At 51.2% G+C, this 17,483-nt stretch overlaps 1 protein-coding gene across 1 annotated transcript in view; it reads right to left on the minus strand.

Moving 5' to 3' along the window:
* PPP1R37 (protein phosphatase 1 regulatory subunit 37) overlaps positions 1-17,483 on the minus strand; it is a 39,312-nt gene that overhangs the window by 11,463 nt on the left and 10,366 nt on the right. The window contains exons 2-6 of the mRNA XM_053268866.1: positions 8,112-8,209; positions 6,235-6,280; positions 3,076-3,176; positions 1,947-2,066; positions 420-570 (exon numbers count right to left, since the gene is read on the minus strand). Of these exons, the coding sequence (XP_053124841.1) occupies positions 420-570; positions 1,947-2,066; positions 3,076-3,176; positions 6,235-6,280; positions 8,112-8,209 (516 nt within the window). The remainder of the gene's footprint in view (positions 1-419; positions 571-1,946; positions 2,067-3,075; positions 3,177-6,234; positions 6,281-8,111; positions 8,210-17,483) is intronic.

The raw sequence follows: 17,483 nt of genomic DNA on the forward strand, positions 1-17,483 counted from the left end.
GTTTTTTCGTTGCAGGGAGAGGGCGGGTGTGGTTTTTAAACACGATGGAGTCTTCAGAAGCGGCACCTCCCACCGGCAATCGACAGTGGCCCAGCCCACTCAACCAGGATTCGTTCACCACCCACTCCGCCAGCAGACACACAGACTGGGCCTTGGAGGCCAGAGGCAAGCCAGGCCTGGCTTTTGTACGGGAAGAGCTCGGATCAGAGGAGGAGCCTGCCCAGGTCAGGCTGGGAAAGACCCTTGCCTGGAACTTGGCAGAGCAAGACCTCCTGGGCAGGCGAGGCACTTTCACCCCCCGACGGGCCCACTCCTTGTTGGCAGGGAATGGGGGACAACTACAAGCTAAGGGGAAGGCAAAAGGTGGGAAGTGGCACATTTGGGGCAGAGAGGCAGGAAGGGAAAGCCCAGCGACTCACCCAGCAACATGAGGGGGCGACCAGACAGGCTGGCGTTTTCCAGGTGCAGCACAGCCAGGCTGTTGCTGATACGCAGGGCCCGTGCCACGAAGGGTGCCGAGTGATCCAGCAAAGGCGTGTTGCGGGCATCCAGGTACTGGAGGCAGTTTGTCTGCAAGAGGAAGGGGAAGTCAGCGTCATGGCAGAGAGATGTGGAAGGGGTGCCTCTTTTTTTAAAAAAAGAAGAGGGTCTAAGTTCCAGCTCAGACCACCTGTGGATCGGTCTGACTTGAGGCAGGCAGAGCCGAGACCACCACCCCTCCCAGCCTCCTCCTGGGATCGGGACCGCAGCTCCGTGGCAGAGCGGCTGCTTGGCATGCCGATGGTCCCAGCTTCAGTCCCTGGCAGCATCTCCAGGTAGGGCTGGGAAAGCCCCTGCCTGAAACTTGGGAGAGCTGCTGCCAGCCAGAGCAGGCAATAGTGGACCGACAGTCCGATTCAGCAGAAGGCTGCTTCCTAGGTTCCCCAAACTGCTGCTGGCCACACTACACAACTGCAACGGCCTGATTCGGTTCCAGGGAGCTTCGTTGGTGTACACATCCCAGAACCTCAGTGCTCAGGATGCACCAAGAGAAAGCAGAGGAACACACACAAGCAGCTCACTGAAAGACAGGGCAGGAGAGAGTAAAGGGAGGCCCCTACGGACGTTTCTCAAGCAGGGGCAGGCAGCTAAGCTGGGGCTGGGCATGATGGGAGCTGCAGTTCAACAACAGCGGAAGAGCCTAGGCTGCCTGCCCCTGCCCTGAAGTTGGTTCTGGCTGGTGCTGAGGGCCAGCAGGATGAGCCCCCTTCCCAAGAGGCCTGCCTGTTGCACTGGCCTTCCTGAGCAGCCTGTGCACCTCTAGCAGGGGGAGAGGATTCTATTTGCAGCTCAAAAGAGCGGCAGCAATAAGCCTGCTAAAGCCGGAGATTAGTGCCGAGTTCCTGAATGGAGCGAGCGCCCAAGCAGGGTGATCCGGCCAGCCTGGGAGATGGGGCCCTGATGTCTGCGACAGGCACCAGGCAGAGTGGAGCACAGAGAGCGGAAATTCCTTCCCGCAGGGAGAGTGCAGCTGGACCCCCAGGGCAGCAGAGAACCTGCCAACACTCACCCTCAAAACAAAGGCCTCTCTCTCTCTCTCTCTCTCTCTCTCTCCCTCTCCATGGGGGTATGGGCAGGGAAGAGAGATAACAGGCACTGCAAGCCAGAAAACCTCTCGTGGCCTTTTCAGGCCTGCCAGTTTAGAAGCGCTGGGGCAAAAATGTGGACTGGTACATGAATGAGGACACAGGTTCTAACCCTAACCAAGGGTGGGGTTGGGTAGGGTAGGGAAGAGACGCTATTCCAGGCCGCACAACTTCGGCCCTGTGCCTACTGCTGGACTATGACTCCCATAATCCCAAGACGCAGCAGCCAGGGATGATGGGAGCGGTAGTCCAGCAACGGCCGGAGGGAGGGGGGGCGGCACAGCCGGGCAGCGCTGCGCCATCCCCAGAGCACATACTGACCTTCCTCATCATGTGCGCAGCTGCCTGCCAGCCCCGGGTGCCGATGTGTTTGTTAAATGAGATGTTGAGGTGCTGGGCTGACTCATAGTATTCAATCATGTCGAAGAGCGCAGAGGCACCCTGGCAGAGACCAAGAAGCAAGAAGGGAGGTGAGAGGGGAGGGAGAGAGAAGCACCTGCAACCCCGAGAGGGGGTGCCCAATGGGGAATGGTCATGTGGTGCATCAACACCGCCAAGAATCGCATTCCGCTCTGTCAAGTTTGCTTCGCAGCTTTGAAATAATGAAAATGCCTGCTTCCCAAGGCGCCGGAGAACCTCCTCGAGTCGGCAATTCAAACCAACCCCACAGGCGGGCTGGCGGGTTTGCAGCCCCGGAGCAGAGCATGCACTTTGGACGCAGAAGGTCTGAGGTCGGGTTCCTGGCTTCTCCCGTTAAAGGGATCTCAGATGGAAGTCCTTTGGCCGAGATCTCGGGAAGCTCCTGCCGGGCGGAGCTGACAGGAGCAGGCTAGGTGGCCGCTTCTTCAGAGCCAAGTTCAGCGCTCAAAGGGTTCCGTATAGTGAAAAAGGCAGGATTCTGGTCAGTTAAGGGCTCACAGGAGTGCGGGAGGCAGAGGAGTCAAGTCCTTTGAACCAGGGGTTCTCAAACTTGGGTCCCTAGATGGCACCAGACCACAAATCCCATCACCCCCTGCCACAATGTGATGGGATTTTTAGTCTGGCACCAGTGTTCTCTCCAATTGTTTTCATCTCTGTGTGGAATACGTTTGTTCTGGGTGGCAGTATCAAGGCAGTGTATGTGCTCACATGGATTCAGAATGGGGCCTTCTTGATTCAACCTGAGCAGGATCTAAAATTAACTGAGCGGACAGCAAAAAAACTTGTGAGCGCACGCATATGCACACGCCTTAGAGCAGGGTTTCTCAACGTGTGGGTCCCCAGATATAATTGGACTTCAGCTCCCATAATTCCCAACCCACGGCCACTGGGGCTGGGGATTATGGGAGTTGAAGTCCAATAACATCTGGGGACCCACACGCTGAGAAACCCTGCCTTAGAGGGAACAGTGTCTGACACCATCTAGGGTCAGTGTCTGACACCCCTGCTTTAAATGCTACATGCAACTTACATCTTCATCCAGGTTAGTTTGCTCCAAATCCACAATTTTGAACTGGAGGCGCTTAAAAATCTCTTCCAGGGCTTCACAGGCCTTGTAGTCCAACTTCTCGCCTAGGCAGCAAGAGAACAAGCAAGAAATTAATGCAGAGTGGTGGGATGGAGTGGAGATGTGTGCAAGTACACACAGAATTCCCACTGCCCCCACCACACGTCAGACTATTTTGATGTTAACAGGGATGGTAAAAAATGTCTGTCCGTGTTCATCATCCCCACAGGCAAGTGTGGGCTGTGGGGAGGAGGAGACCAGAAGCAACGGAGTTGATTCTGGGCAAGGCTTCACACGTAAAGTGAAGTCTGGGACATCTTCCTGGCAGGGAGGAGAGCTGGTCTGGTGGTATAGAGCATGACTTGTCCCCTTAGCTAAGCAGGGTCTGCCCTGGTTGAATATGAATGGGGGACTAGAAGTGTGAGCACTGGAAGATCTTCCCCTCTGGGGATGGAGCCGCTCTGGGAAGAGCATCTAGGTTCCAAGTTCCCTCCCTGGCAGCATCTCCAAGATAAGGCTGGGAGAGATTCCTGCCTGCAACCTTGGAGAAGCTGCTGCCAGCCTGTGTAGACAATGCTGAGCTAGATAGACCTAAGGTCTGACTCAATATATGGCGGCTTCCTACGTTCCTAAGAATGTTTCCACCAGGTGTTGGATCTCTGTGTGAGTCAATGTTCTGAGCCTGCCTCTTGGCCGGAAGGAGGTGAGTGCAGAGGAGCATTTCATCCAGAGATGCAGCAGGCAACCTCTGTTTCCCCCCCACTGGACACAAACCAAGACTCACAACCCTACAGTGCACCCTAGTACAGCTTGAGATTTGCTGGTGCAGAGAGACAATGGACAAAAAGGCTGTACTCATGATTATTAACTATTATTTATTATTATTATTATTACTATTAGGGTAGGAGAAGCTTCCTAACCTAGTTCAGGAGCTGTGCACGCTCTAGGCACTCGACTGTGTGTCAGATAAACGCAAGGCCGGGGGTGGAGAGCTTGCTCGTGTGCTAAGCTCCTGCTGGGGGCAGGGGTGTCTTTCCTCCTACCTTATTCCAAAGTCGGGTGGGAATCTGATAGGGCGTGCTCGTCCCTAGCCACTGGGGATGATGGGAGTTGTAATTCAGCAACATCTAGAGTGCCCCAGCTTGGGAGGCCCTGCTCTAACACAGGCCCAAATAGCAGAAGCGAGCACAGCTAACCAAACTTGGACAGGTGGCTTCTCCTACCTTAGTTCCAATCATAAGGACAGCCCTAAAGAATCCCAACCAGTGCAAAGGAATAATTTATCAGGAAGCAATGATGCGACTCCGGCACCATTCTCCTCAAGCCCCCAGATTGACATGCCTCTACATCTTCCTCCAAAAGCCTTTGTGTCTCAGGAGAAGGAGCTCTGGTTTTTGAGAGCAGCTCACCCCATGCAAATCCAATGGGGGGTGGGGGAGACAGCTTGCGTGAGCTCAGTCTGGAGTGGAAAGCTTGCAAGCGTCCTTCCTTTATTGCTGCCCACTGAGACCTCTCTGCCTGACACTGACCAGAAGGTGTCAAGAACATAGAAAGCTGCCATATACAGAATCAGACCCTTGGTCCGTCTAGCTCAGCATTGTCTACACAGACTGGCAGCGGCTTCTCCAGGGTTGCAGCCAGGAGTCTCTCTCAGCCCTATCTTGGAGATGCTGCGAGGGAGGGAACTTGGGACCTTCTGAACACAAGCATGCAGGTGCTCTTCCCAGAGTGGCCCCATTCCCCCAAGAGGAGTATCTTACAGTGCTTACATATTTAGTCTCCCATTCAAATGCAAACCAGGGTGGACCCTGCTTGGCCATCCTAGAAACAAGAGAGATATCCTCTTGACCGCCGGGCACCGTCCAACCCTTTTCAGAGGAGTCGGCTGCATGAGGACTAGGAACTTTGCTTTCTAAACTAAGAAGGAAACTGAAATTAACCAGAAAAAAAGCCAAATTCAGACTCAGCACAGCATGGAGAATGGGAAGGACTCAAAGTCAGGTCCATGAGTGTCTTTGCTACGGAGCGAGACAACCCAAAGCAGCTGCTCTTCCCCCCTCTGCCCAGTCACATACCATCGGTTCAGCCATCATGCATGGCCCACGACTTTGCCACTCCAACAAGTCCCCACCATCCCAGGCCTCTGCCATTTTCTGCCCTGACCAGCCTCCTTTTGGCAACTGACATCTTACGGGTGAGCTCTGTACACAAAAAGGGCCCAGCAGCTGGCAGCCGGCCTCTCTGCAGTACAAACACGGTGCGCCGATCGATTTGTACAGGAGAAGCAATTCCTTGGTTATGAAACAGGAAACCAGGTTGCTTGGTAATAAGGAAGGATGGTCCCAAGCAACTCCTGCTAAGGTCCCGCATGTTTTTGTCTAGCATGAAGCAGAGCACGACGGCATGTTAGGCGTGGACTAATTTGCATGGGCTGACTTGGTTACGCAACCTGACCCGTTTCCGAAAGCCTTTGCAAACTTTAAAAAAAAAACACCTAAAAACAAACAAATCAGAGACTGCAGTGAAACTGTTGGGACTGAATGCAAAGTTTTGGAGGGGGCGGGGTAGAAAAACTGATGGAGAGCCTGTGACATCATGAGCCCGCTTTGTACCGCCAGATATTCACAAGCCTCTGCCAGCAAGGAGAGACCTTCGAGTCTGCCATTTCACACATTACATGGACTCGTGCATGCAGGAACAGTTCCCAAGCAAAATCAGAGCCTCCCCATCTCTGGCTATTTTAAGCAACATCTGAAAACATCTATTTTATCAGGATTTTGGTTCATAATGTTTTAAAAGTTTATTGACCATTATTTTAAACTGCTTTAAACCATCTATTGTTTTACTTGTTTGTTTCTTGATCTGTAAACCACCTGGAGATCTGCATACGGGGTGATAGACAAATGTGCAAAATAAATAAAAGAGCCCCAGCATTTCCAAAACTGGAAATTCTCATCCATGCACCTCCCAAGGGGCCACTTTCAAGCACAAATAAATGAAGCCATTCCAAAGTTCTTGTTTTGTTTTTTGGAGGGGAGAGGCGGAATCATGGCCTTAGAGGAATCTCCCGAGTCAGCAAGGCGACTGTGACTTGAATGGTCAACAGGAGGCTTCGGAAAGTACCTTTTAGATCCAGGCAATCTATCCTGGGAGTCAAGTCCTTAAATTCCTGCAAAAGAACAGCAACACATCAATACATGCAGAGTAAAACTGGGTTAACATTTGAGCGTGAGAAGAACTGGAGCTGACTGTGGGACAGCCCAGCGTACCAGTAGTCCTAACTCTGGGTCCCGTTACAACTCAGCCCTTTTTAAAAAAAATTCAAAGACACACTGCCAGAGTCATATGCCTCCTGGTCTGACCCTGGCCAACTAACCCATTCCTTCAGAGGTCAGCCCAGCTTGCCTTGGATCCAGGAGGAAGAGGAGGAGGAGAGAAGGTTCCTTTCCCTCAGGGTTGCTCCCGAGTCCAGTCTGAGGTTTTCAATTCAACCCCACCCAGTATGCATCTGCTCTGGACAGTGCTTTTCAGTCACTGCTCCACAGTCTGCATCCACGGAGGGGGCGAAGATCTGTTCTTTCCTTGCTCTAGCAGCAGAGGGGATACAGCCCCTTCCTGACAAGATGCTGGCAATCTCTACATTGGGCAAGTGGTTAAGGGTACGTAGGCTGGAGCAGGAGAGCTGGCTTCTAGTCCCACTGCGGCCTGCTTGGACTGCTTTCTCCCACTGCCTGCGTACTCGTGGGGAAAGCTCAGTGGGGAAAGGGTCTGCTTCACATGCCCCACTTCAGGCCTCGGCATCTCTAGTTCAAGGGTCTCGGGAGCAGGGCCTGGAGCTACGTCTGGTACACCAGCTGCGTCTCCTCCAAGCAGGGGTGTTACATCTCGGGGGTCACCTGGGCGGCACATTGTAAGACTCTTTACTTGGCCGATTATACCAAGGAGGCATCCCTTTTGCTTCATTTAGACTGCCTCCCTGCTTGGTTTCCCTGCCATCACCCAAGAAACTGTTCGCTTAGCGTCCCACTTAAAATCAGGCAAGGCAGCTGGACTTGATCTGATCCCTGCAGAGCTATTAAAAGCAAACACTGAGCGGTGGGCCTGGTACTGCAAATCTTGCAGGTGGGTCTAACCAGAGTCGAGGCCCAGGAGCGGCTTCACACATTTAATTACGGGCTCCAACTATATTTTTGCCATCAGGGCCTTGTACCCCCCTGGCACTGAAAGAGGAGTTCCATTCTAATTGGTGTTAAGAGCCTTCATGACAAATTGGGCAGGTATGGCCTCTCTCCCCAATATCTACTTTCATTGGGACATGCCACCGCCAAAGGAATTATTAAACAACGTATTATGGATATGGAGAAGCAATCGGATGTAAGCCTTGTTAACCTTAGTAGCATTCCAGGTGGCTTCTCATACGACCCTCAGCCAGTAGCGCACCTTACAAATTTGACCACTCTAAACCAGAGAAGAGCATCCTCGCTGGCGTGGCTTAATGCCTTGCCTTCTGCCATGCTGGATGGCAGATTTAAGAGAATACCGCTCAGGAACCGGCTATGTCCATGACGTGCGGGCAAAACCGAGTTCATCTCACATGTGCTTATATTACTTTTTATATTGGAGGGACATTTGCACTGCCTGGATTGAACCACTTACAAAAAGCATGCCAGGTCTATCAAGCCCCCTTCAGCCTCAGAGGCAAGATGCTTCTAAATGCCAGTTGCAGGGCAGCAACAGCAGGAGAGAGGGCATGTGGGTTTCTCAAAGGCAACCGGTGGGCTATTGTGTGAAACAGGATGCTGGTCTAGATAGGCCTTGGGCCCGATCCAGCACGGCTGTGCTTATGTTCTTACTTTCGGAGCAAGCCTCTTCTGCTTTTGTTGCTGGGCTCCATTCCGGCTGCTGCCAGCTTCTCCGGTGTTTATAAAACTCCATCTCTGCCTGCGCCACCCAAATCTGATAAATGCTTTTGTACTGTACACTTCAGGGCAGGCACGTACCTGGATCTGCTTCAGTAGTTTGGGTATCTGCTTGCAGTTCAACTTCTGACAGGCTTGCTTGTAGGCAGTGATGATTTCTTCCACAGTCACATTCTGAGCTGAAAAGAGTTGAGAGAGAGGGAGATGCAATCACACTGGTGACTAGAACACCATGTGCTTTATGCTGTCCAAGGCAGTGCAGTGGCCCCAGAGCTTGGGGGGTGCAGCAAGATCTATACCAGTAAAATACAAGGGGAATTAAACTGTCGAAAGTCACACCGCGATATGCAGGTCACCTGCGGCGATGAGCAACTGCACGCTGGCAAACCAGATCGTCACACAGCACACTCTGTCCCTTTCTGCCTTGAGGGTTAGTGTCCCTTGAAGACAGAGACCCAGGTCTAAAGAAAATGCTAACGAAGGGGGCAATTAATCCCTGTCCTTGCTTTCCTGCTTTCAGGAGACAAGACATGCACAAGGGTCAATTGGCCATCTCTCCTTGAATCAGGAAGTGGCCATGGGGTCGGGGAAGGAGAACAGGAGGAGTCAAGTAACGGGAGCAGTTTGATGAGGTGGGGGGGGGAGAGTGAGCGAGAGAGATTGAATTTCTCTTGCAAAATTAATTGCAGAGCTGGCTTAAGGAAAACCGGGGTCCCCAGCCCCATATCCTCCTCTAGTTTGCACAAGTTATATCCCGGAGCAAGCCTAGAAAGAGATCCCAGATTCCCAAGTGCCGGCATTCAGTTTCTAGGATTTTTCCAGCTCTGTCCAGAAGGACGGGGGTGTTTTGTTGGCGTTAGCAGATGTTGCATAACGGGAGGATTTGACAACAGCCACAAAGTGCTGCTCATTAGGACAGGGAAAATCAGGCACCTTAGGCCAGATACAGCCCAATCAGCCCTGCAGAAGAATTCAGACTTCTAAGAAGCAGAGGTCTAGGTTTTGTTTTTAACCCTACATGGGCAGAGGATATGGCTGGCATACGCCAAGTCTCAATGTCAGTCCCTGGAACCTCCATGAGAGACTGCCAGGCCAGATGGATGGATGGTCTGACGCGGCAGAAGGCAGCTGCGTACACCTTCCTATGTCCGATCACACAGTGATCTTTTTGAAAAGCCCTCCATTACAGAACTGGCTTGCCGCAAAGCCCGGCGTGGGGTGGGGGTTGCTATCTGAGAAAATGCAAGCCTGAAGCTGACTTGGTTACACAGAACTAAGCTGCACAAATCTGCAAATCCCAGCCTGAGATGCTTGCTCAAAGCCACTAAGAACGTCCACGACTGAGGCGAGATTCAAACCAGGCATGTCAGAATCGGATGTCCAAAGTCAGAATATGACAGAGAATTCCATTTCCCGATGGCCTCGGCTTTCTCTCTTTAGAAGATATGTTTCTAGTGCTTCCTGGTGAAAGGATGTCCTTGTGAGTGTGTCGGCCACGTGAGCTGGAACTGCTAGAGCCAGAAGAGTTGCTGAGTACAATTTCCAAGGGCCAGAGGGCAGGCTTTAAAGGGCACTTGGGCTGGCTTTTCATTTTTGCAAAACATCCCTACAGCTCTGCACAGAGAGAAGCAAGCATGCTTAGCCTCCCTGATTACCCGTCCCGCCACCTAAAAATCCCTGCCTCTGCTCTGGCCCCACCTCTGCTTAGGAATAGAGGAAGCTGTCTTCAGTACCCTTGGTCCATCTCCTCAGGATTGTCTACCCTGACTGGTAGCGGCTCTTCAAGGTTGCGGGCAGGAGTCTCCCCCAGCCCTACCTGGAGATGCTGCCAGGGAGCGAACCAGGGACCTTCTCCATGCAAGCAAGCAGACGCTCCGCCCCAGCTCCTGAAGGAAATATCCAACAGCAGACAGCGTGCACGTGCAGTCGCCCATCCAAATGGATACCAGGGCAGACCCTGCTTAGCAAAGAGGGCAGTTCATGCTCACTGACGCAAGACCAGCTCTCCATTGAGAGCACTGTAAACCAAGCTGCGCTGAAAGTGGGGTGGGAACAGAGGCATCTCACTGAGCTGGGGAAGGGCCAAGGGAGGGATATAAACCAGGGGTTCTCAAAATGGGGCCCCCAGATTCCGTTGGGCTACAACTCCCATCGTCCACAAAGGAGCTGTAGTCCAACAACATCTGGGGACCCAAGTTTGAGAACCCCAGGCTTGAGCGGCGGCGGCGGCAGCGACCCAAACCTGCAAACCAACAGCCCCACTCTTGGAAGCAGGGGAGGGATCTCATCAGTAGCCCAGGTGCCAGGGCTACTCTCTTCTGAACGCTGCTGTGCATAGGTCTGGGCCCTTGCGAATGACTAAGAGGAAGAGAGTACCTGTGGCAAAACCATGTACATGAGAGGGTGAGATTTCTACACCCCCATCCTAAAATGCCCTCGCCAGGTGTGTGTGCCTGGAGCCCACCGGATAGCATTGGCAGCACCAGCTAAAAACAGGTCTAGTCGCCTTTCGAGAACAAGGATATGACGCTGACAGCAGCAGCCGCCAGCTGCTTGGAGGATAATCTTTGTTACAGCAAACTCTTCTGCTTTTAGGAAATGATTACAAGTTTTATAGTTTTGACTCTGCAGGGCAGAGGTGCTTAATCTGTCTTCAGTCTGCAAGCCGCCTTGAAAGTAAACATTACTCGCAGGCAGGCTAAGACACAGAGCACAAATAAATACAGTGTGCAGGTATTTATCCAGACTGAAGGGCCAGGCTGCTCTCACTGCAGAATCCGGGGTGCCTTGGTGCAGAACGTTAAGGGGGTCTGCACAAAGCCTTGCTGGTGGCTAAGTGAAGACAAGGCTCTGCCAAGGACTCCTCCAGACACCGGAGAGCCATAGTGCCTAGAAACGTAAGAAGCTGCCTTCTACTGAGTCAGTCCATTGGTCCATCTAGCTCAGCAGTGCCTACATCAACTGGCAGCGGCTTCTCCAAGCTGGCAGGCAGGAGTCTCTCTCAGCCCTATTAGGGCTTGGAACCTTCTGCTCTTCCCAGAGCCTCCCCATCCCCTAAGGGGAATATCTTACAGGGCTGACATGTGTGGTCTCATTCAAATGCAAACCAGGGTGGAGCCCGCTTAGCAAAGGGGACAATTCATGCTTGCCACCACAAGGCCAGCTCTCCTCCCCAGACCAAACATGTAACTGTGGTGCCTACGACATTCAGAGGTAGAGCTACTTAATACAATCTCTATTGGTCCCAGGGAGCCTCACGTTACTTGTCAAGGGGATGAAGAGAAGCCCATTTACTCTCCCCCTCCACAGTGTCTGTCATGAAACCCCGTAGTTTTGCCAAGTGCCCATGGTCTGGCTCCTGAATCTTTGGGCTGCCTCCTAGATCCAAAGAAAATTGGTCAAGGCCTGCCCTGGAAAGGAGCATTTCCTTGCGCTGGCCTTTCTCCAATGCTCTTACCGTCCCATCGCAGAGAATGACCTTCCCTCCCCCCCCCCAGCCCAGGAGGCCATTCCCCGGGCAGAGAGCAATTATGGGCCTGGCAGCCCTCGGAACATCTTTGCGCGCGCACACACACACACACACACACACACACACACTCTCCGAAACCCAGGATTAAGCGGCAGCCGTGTGGCCGGCCAGGAAGTCCGGCACTGGCCCAGCCACGGAGAGGAGTCATTTCAAGGCACACGTGCGCCCTGGCAGATGGAGGCCGACTTGGAAGCCTCCAGGAACTGCTGAACCAACGGCCCGCGTCACAAAATGGAGTTTGTTGTGCCGGGATCCAATTACAAGGCTGTAATCCAGCCGGGATTACTGAAGCAGAACAATCCCCCCCCCGCCGCCTCCCCTCCGCGCAGTTCAGAAAGGAATCATTTCGCCATAAAGTAATTATCGGGAAAGACTTGAAATTTCCGAATGGCTGCAGCAGCTGCTGCACCCTTGCATTTTAATTGCTTTTTACTTGCAAGCCAAGCGTTCAGAAACCAGAGCAGAAAGAACGCTCTTAACTTCTTCACCTTTTTTTTAAGGGGGGGGGGAAATCTGAGTAGAGAGTGCTTTGTATTATGGGCCTGCCAAGCTTTTTGTCACAGCAGAAATCCAAGCGTCCGCTCTATTAAATGTCTATAACCACCTGAATGCATTTCACAGCCTGCATGCATGTGGCATTGGAAGGCTCTTTTATAGGGAAGCTGCTAGTCCTCATGGCTGTCGGGCGGAATGAAACAGCAGGGCTTGCAAAATTCTGAGCCAAAAGCAAGTGTAAGGCTTTTGCCGGCTGAGAACAAGTGCCCCAGGAGGGACGAACGTTAGACCATGACAGGCACCCACTCTGAGACTCTCCAAGCTCAGAGGCCAGTCTCTTAACCACTACTTTATGCTCACTTCCTTCCCATCAAAATTTCGAGCCCTCGAAGTTACTCTCAGATGGGATTCAAAGTTCTAAAAGGGGGCTTGTTAAATGTATGCAGAACCAGCAGATCTGCACAGATGTTGCTGATTCACCTCTATATACTCTGAGCACAAAGGAGGGTTTTCTGTTGTTGCTTATGAATAGCTCTGCCCAAGAAATTCCCCTGAGACTTTCAAGGTGCCAGGAAGCAACATCTCCTATGTGCCTTAGATCTGTTGTACCAAGAGACTCTGTGAAGCCTGCAACCAGCTTTTATCTCATTTTTAATGCTGAGTCACTTGGGCTAAACTTAGTCAGAGAGAGGTGCTTCAGGGCCCCTCCCCTTTTCCAGGCCTTCGTTTGCTGAATGGGGAAGGAGCTCCCCTTGCCAAGAATGCGGCGTGGAATACATCTTGGGAGCGTTCCGGTTTTGAAATGAAGCTTAGAAATGGCATATGAGCAAAAATAACCTTTGCTTCAACGAGCTGGGGGTGGGTGGGGAGACTATTCTTCCCCTCTCTTCCTCCGCAAGGGAAACAGTCACTCACTCAGGAAAGGCCAATGATATTTCAGAAGATCCAAAATGGAGAACTCTACCCTCCTTTTTGCGATTTCCACCTGGACTTCTACAGGAAGCTGCCTTATACGGAGTCAGACTCTTGGACCATCTAACTCAGTACTGTCGACACAGACTGGCAGCAGCTGTCCAAGGTTTCAGGCAGGAGTCTCTTCCAGCCCTACCTGGAGATGCTGCCAGGGAGTGAACCAGGGACCTTCTGCACGCAAGGATGCAGCACTACGGCCACGGCCCCTAAGAGGACGATCTTACAGTGCTCGCAGGTAGTTGCCCATCCAAATGCACACCAAGGCAGACCCTGCTTAGCAAAGGAGACAATTCATGTGCACTACCACAAGACCATCTCCCCTCCCCTGAAGGAGACCTTCCCCAATACACGCAAATTCACACACTGCCCTTGCTGTAACATTCTTAAAGTCATTTGGTTCCAGGGGCCCAAAGGCACTTTTAAAGCTAAGCTGCTAATAATAACTAAATCGAATAACTTACAACATGTAGCCACCCCAAATCCACTAGAGTAAAGCAGGTGCTTCGGACACTTTTTATCGGACTGTACAACTTTGGCCTCCTGCTGGTTTTGGACTACAATTCCCACCATCTCCTGTCACAGGGGCCAATAGGTATGATGGGAGTAGTAGCCCCACATATGCAGGAGGGCCAAAGAATTACTTTATAGTAAAGCTGGGCTTGCACCTTTATAAAGAGAGAGAACTTCAAAGCATGCCCCCTGGTTCTACAGTGCTTATTTACCCCCGTAACCACCTTGTACAGTCAAGGTGTCCACATACCCATTTTACAGATGGAAAACTGGGGATGGAAGAGGGCAGCCCTGGCCACGGTCACTATATGGTGGGCCACTGTGTGAAACAGGATGCTGGACTAGATGGGCCGTGGGCCTGATCCAGAAGGGCTGTTCTTATGTTCTTAACCAGCAGACCCTCAGCAAGCCAATGGATCGAACCCTCGACCAACCTTGGCAAATTTTTTCTTTGGATCTTGGAGCCAGTCCAAAAACGTAGAACCCAGACAAGAGACACCTGACAAAATTACTGGACTTCGTGGCAGCTATTGGGGACAGGGAAGGTAAATAGGCTTTTATTTGTCCTCTTTACAAGTAATGTACTTGGAACAGAAACAGGCCTAACTGGGACAAGTGAAGATTTTATTAAATATAACTCCACCTTTGAATATTCTAGTCAAGGTGCCATGGTTAAATTCCTAGGTGCCATGGCTCCCTGGCGCCTGGGATTTGTCAAGCCCAGAGCTAACCTGATTTTCTCTTCACCAAGCTGCACTTCTCATGTTAAGTATCTATGACTTTCATTTTCTTAGATGCCAATCTTGTATGTGCGCGCACACATGTGCACACACACAAAACACATCGCCCACCTCTTCAATCCAGATGCCACGCTTGGGAATAAGCACAGACAGTATTTTAAGGTCTGGTTCTGAAGGACTAGACCACCAGGTGCATGCTGGGAAAGCAGGCACATCCCCTGCAACTTATTCTGCACTGGAGGCCAGGCAGGAATTGCTCCATGTGTAGTGACCCGAATCCAAGACAAGGTTTCCCCCCAGTTCTTTCCTGTTAAATATAGGGGGATCATCTTGAACTCCAAGTCCTCTTTCTTTGGAGTAGATACAGATATTAGAGTGTGCCGTCAAGTCGATTTCGACTCCTGGCGCCCACAGAGCCCTGTGGTTTCCTTTGGTAGAATACAGGAGGGGTTTCCCATGGCCTCCTCCCGCACAGTGTGAGAGGATGCCTTTCCGCATCTTCCTGTATCGCTGCTGCCTGATACAGGAGTAGCAGCGGGGATTCCAACCGGCAACCTTCTGCTTGTGAGTCAAGCATTTCCGCGTTGCGCCACTCAAGGTGACTTCAAATACAGATACATATTACCTGTATTTAAGCTCTATCTTTTAAGGCATCATCTTAAACTCAGAGTTGCCTTGTGGCTCTAGCAGAGCCCGCCCCTTTCTATGCACCTGAGCTCCTCTCCCAAATACTCCCACTGAAGCACTGCATTTGCATACATTTCCTGAAACTGGGTAATTATTCCAGTATGCAAATTATTTGCATACATTTCCTGAAACTGGGTAATTATTCCAGAATGCACTGTGTCTCCTCGGTGGGGAAGGTAAGCAAAGATGCCTCTCCTTGACTACTGGACGCGGGGCGCCATCACCCGCTGGGAAAAGCACATGCACCTGTGACGTAAACGGAAGCCCAGATCCTGCGTGGACTTACTTGGCAGCACACCCAACTCAGTGGGACCTGCGTCCAAGTAAACACAAGTAGGACTGGACTGTTAGTTCAATGATCACCTGACTTTTAACTGGACGGTGAAATAAAATTTTGCATTACCAAAACCTCAATACAGGAGTCTTTTTGAAATATTTACAGAAACATAAAGTGACTGACCACCACCCCCACCCCCACAAAAAAGGAAAGCGGGGGGAGCAGCTACCACTCATGGTTAGGCAAGATTTCCTCAGTTTCCCCCACCGTAGCACACCAGAACTAAAATAACCTCCAAAACTGCCCCAATGAAAATCTGCCCTCATCAATTACACCTCGCCTTCACCAATCAGTCCAGAAAAGCTTTATCTGATTAGACGGCCAATTAAAGCTCAGAGCCCTACTCACACCTTGCCTCTTGCTGTACACATAAAGCAAAAATGTCACAGAGAAACCACACAAAATCAGCCCTTCTGGAAACGCAATGCAAATTCAGACAGGCAACCAGTCCAGGGGAAGAATAAAGTGATGGCGTGCAAATAAGTCACACGTTTAAAGTATACTAATACAGAGACTTCCCAGAATCTATTGGCACTGGAACTGAAATCATGTTTGAGCTCTGAAAGCTTGGCGGGGGCAAAGACCTTACAGTGAACTATGCTTTTGTTCACTGGGAGAAGGGACTGAAGGACAGGTATATCCCCCCAGCTCCAGAAGCCTCACTCAGTAGCTAGCAAGATGGTTGCAGGAGGGAAGCGGGGTGGGGTGGGGGGGGGGAGGACGACAGATCCTCTTACTGTAGCCGTCTGTACCTGGCGGCCGGCCCAGATCAGTTCATCAGCACAAAGCCTGCACTGAGAGCCAACGTGGGTTGTTGGGTTCCCCCCCTCTCCCGAGGGCTTAAACCCTTGCAGCCTTTCCTTATGTCTGAACAGGGTTTTGTGGAGTTCTTTTGGCAGCCTCTGCTAGAAAATGCATTTACAGATTCTCTCTCTCGAAGAAATGGTCTTGGTTAAAAGGGAGGTGGCGATTTGTGCTTTGAAAGGACCACCTTCAGGGTCTGCTGGTGGAAGGACCAATTCAACAGGAAATATAACCCAGTAAAGTGAGTATTCGGTCAGAGTGTCCTGTGAAGGAACATAGGAAGCTGCCATAAACTGAGTCAGACCATTGGTCTAGCTAGCTCAGTATTGTCTTCACAGGCTGGCAGCGGCTTCTCCAAGGTTGCAGGCAGGAGTCTCTCTCAGCCCTATCTTGGAGATGCTGCCAGGGAGGGAACTTGGAGCCTTCTGCTCTTCCCCGAGCGGCTCCATCCCCTGAGGGGAATATCTTACAGAGCTCACACTTCTAGTCTCCCTTTCATATGCAACCAGGGCAGACCCTGCTTAGCTAAGGGGACAAGTCATGCTGGCTACCACAAGAGCAGCTCTCCTCTCCTAAGGAGAGGATGGAAGATAACAAGGTGAAGGCAGAAATGACAGGGCAGTGTGCTCTCCCCAGGGGTCCATAGCATCAGGGAGCCCCCCCCCATCCACAGGCCAAAATGTTTCTGCTCTCCATCTCACACACTCCCCGCCCCCAAACTCAAAGTGGCAAGAGCTGGAAGCAGGGAGATTAGGTTCAAGTATGGGGTGGAGGTATCTAGACTTTTCCCCTTGTGCTGCGACCCCAATGAAAATGCCCCCCCCCCCGAGCCGCAGTTACTTGGGAAAGGGGCTGTCTGCTGATGCAAGCTTCCCTCCCCACCCTGAGGCATGTTCTCCAGGAGGACAGCACAGATTAAAAGGTTAAATTTTATTTATTTATTTAAAATAGTTATGCCCCGCCCCTCCAGTGCAATACTGCTCGGGACAGCTTACAACAATAAGATAGACACAGATACAAGTAATAAAAAGAAATTTTTTAAAAAGTCAGATTAAAAACAATTATTAGGTTCAAATTAAAACTGAAAATGATAAGAAGAAGCTAAAGAAGCTACCAGATATAACAAAATAATATTTAAAAGTCTCCTTTAAAAAGTGTGTTTTTAAGATTTTTAAAAAAAAAAAACACTGAGGGAGAGAGCATGGCGAAGCTCTTCAAGGAGGGTGTTCCAAAGCCAGACGCCAAATATCCCTGTGCATTGGGTCCCTATGATTATTATTTATTTATTCGATTTCTATACTGCCCTACCAAAAATGGCTCAGGGCGGTTTACACAGAAAAATAATAAACAAATAAGATGGCTCCCTGTCCCCAAAGGCA

The sequence above is a fragment of the Hemicordylus capensis genome, chromosome 7, assembly GCF_027244095.1.
Source record: "Hemicordylus capensis ecotype Gifberg chromosome 7, rHemCap1.1.pri, whole genome shotgun sequence".
Classification (NCBI taxonomy): Eukaryota; Metazoa; Chordata; class Lepidosauria; order Squamata; family Cordylidae; genus Hemicordylus; species Hemicordylus capensis.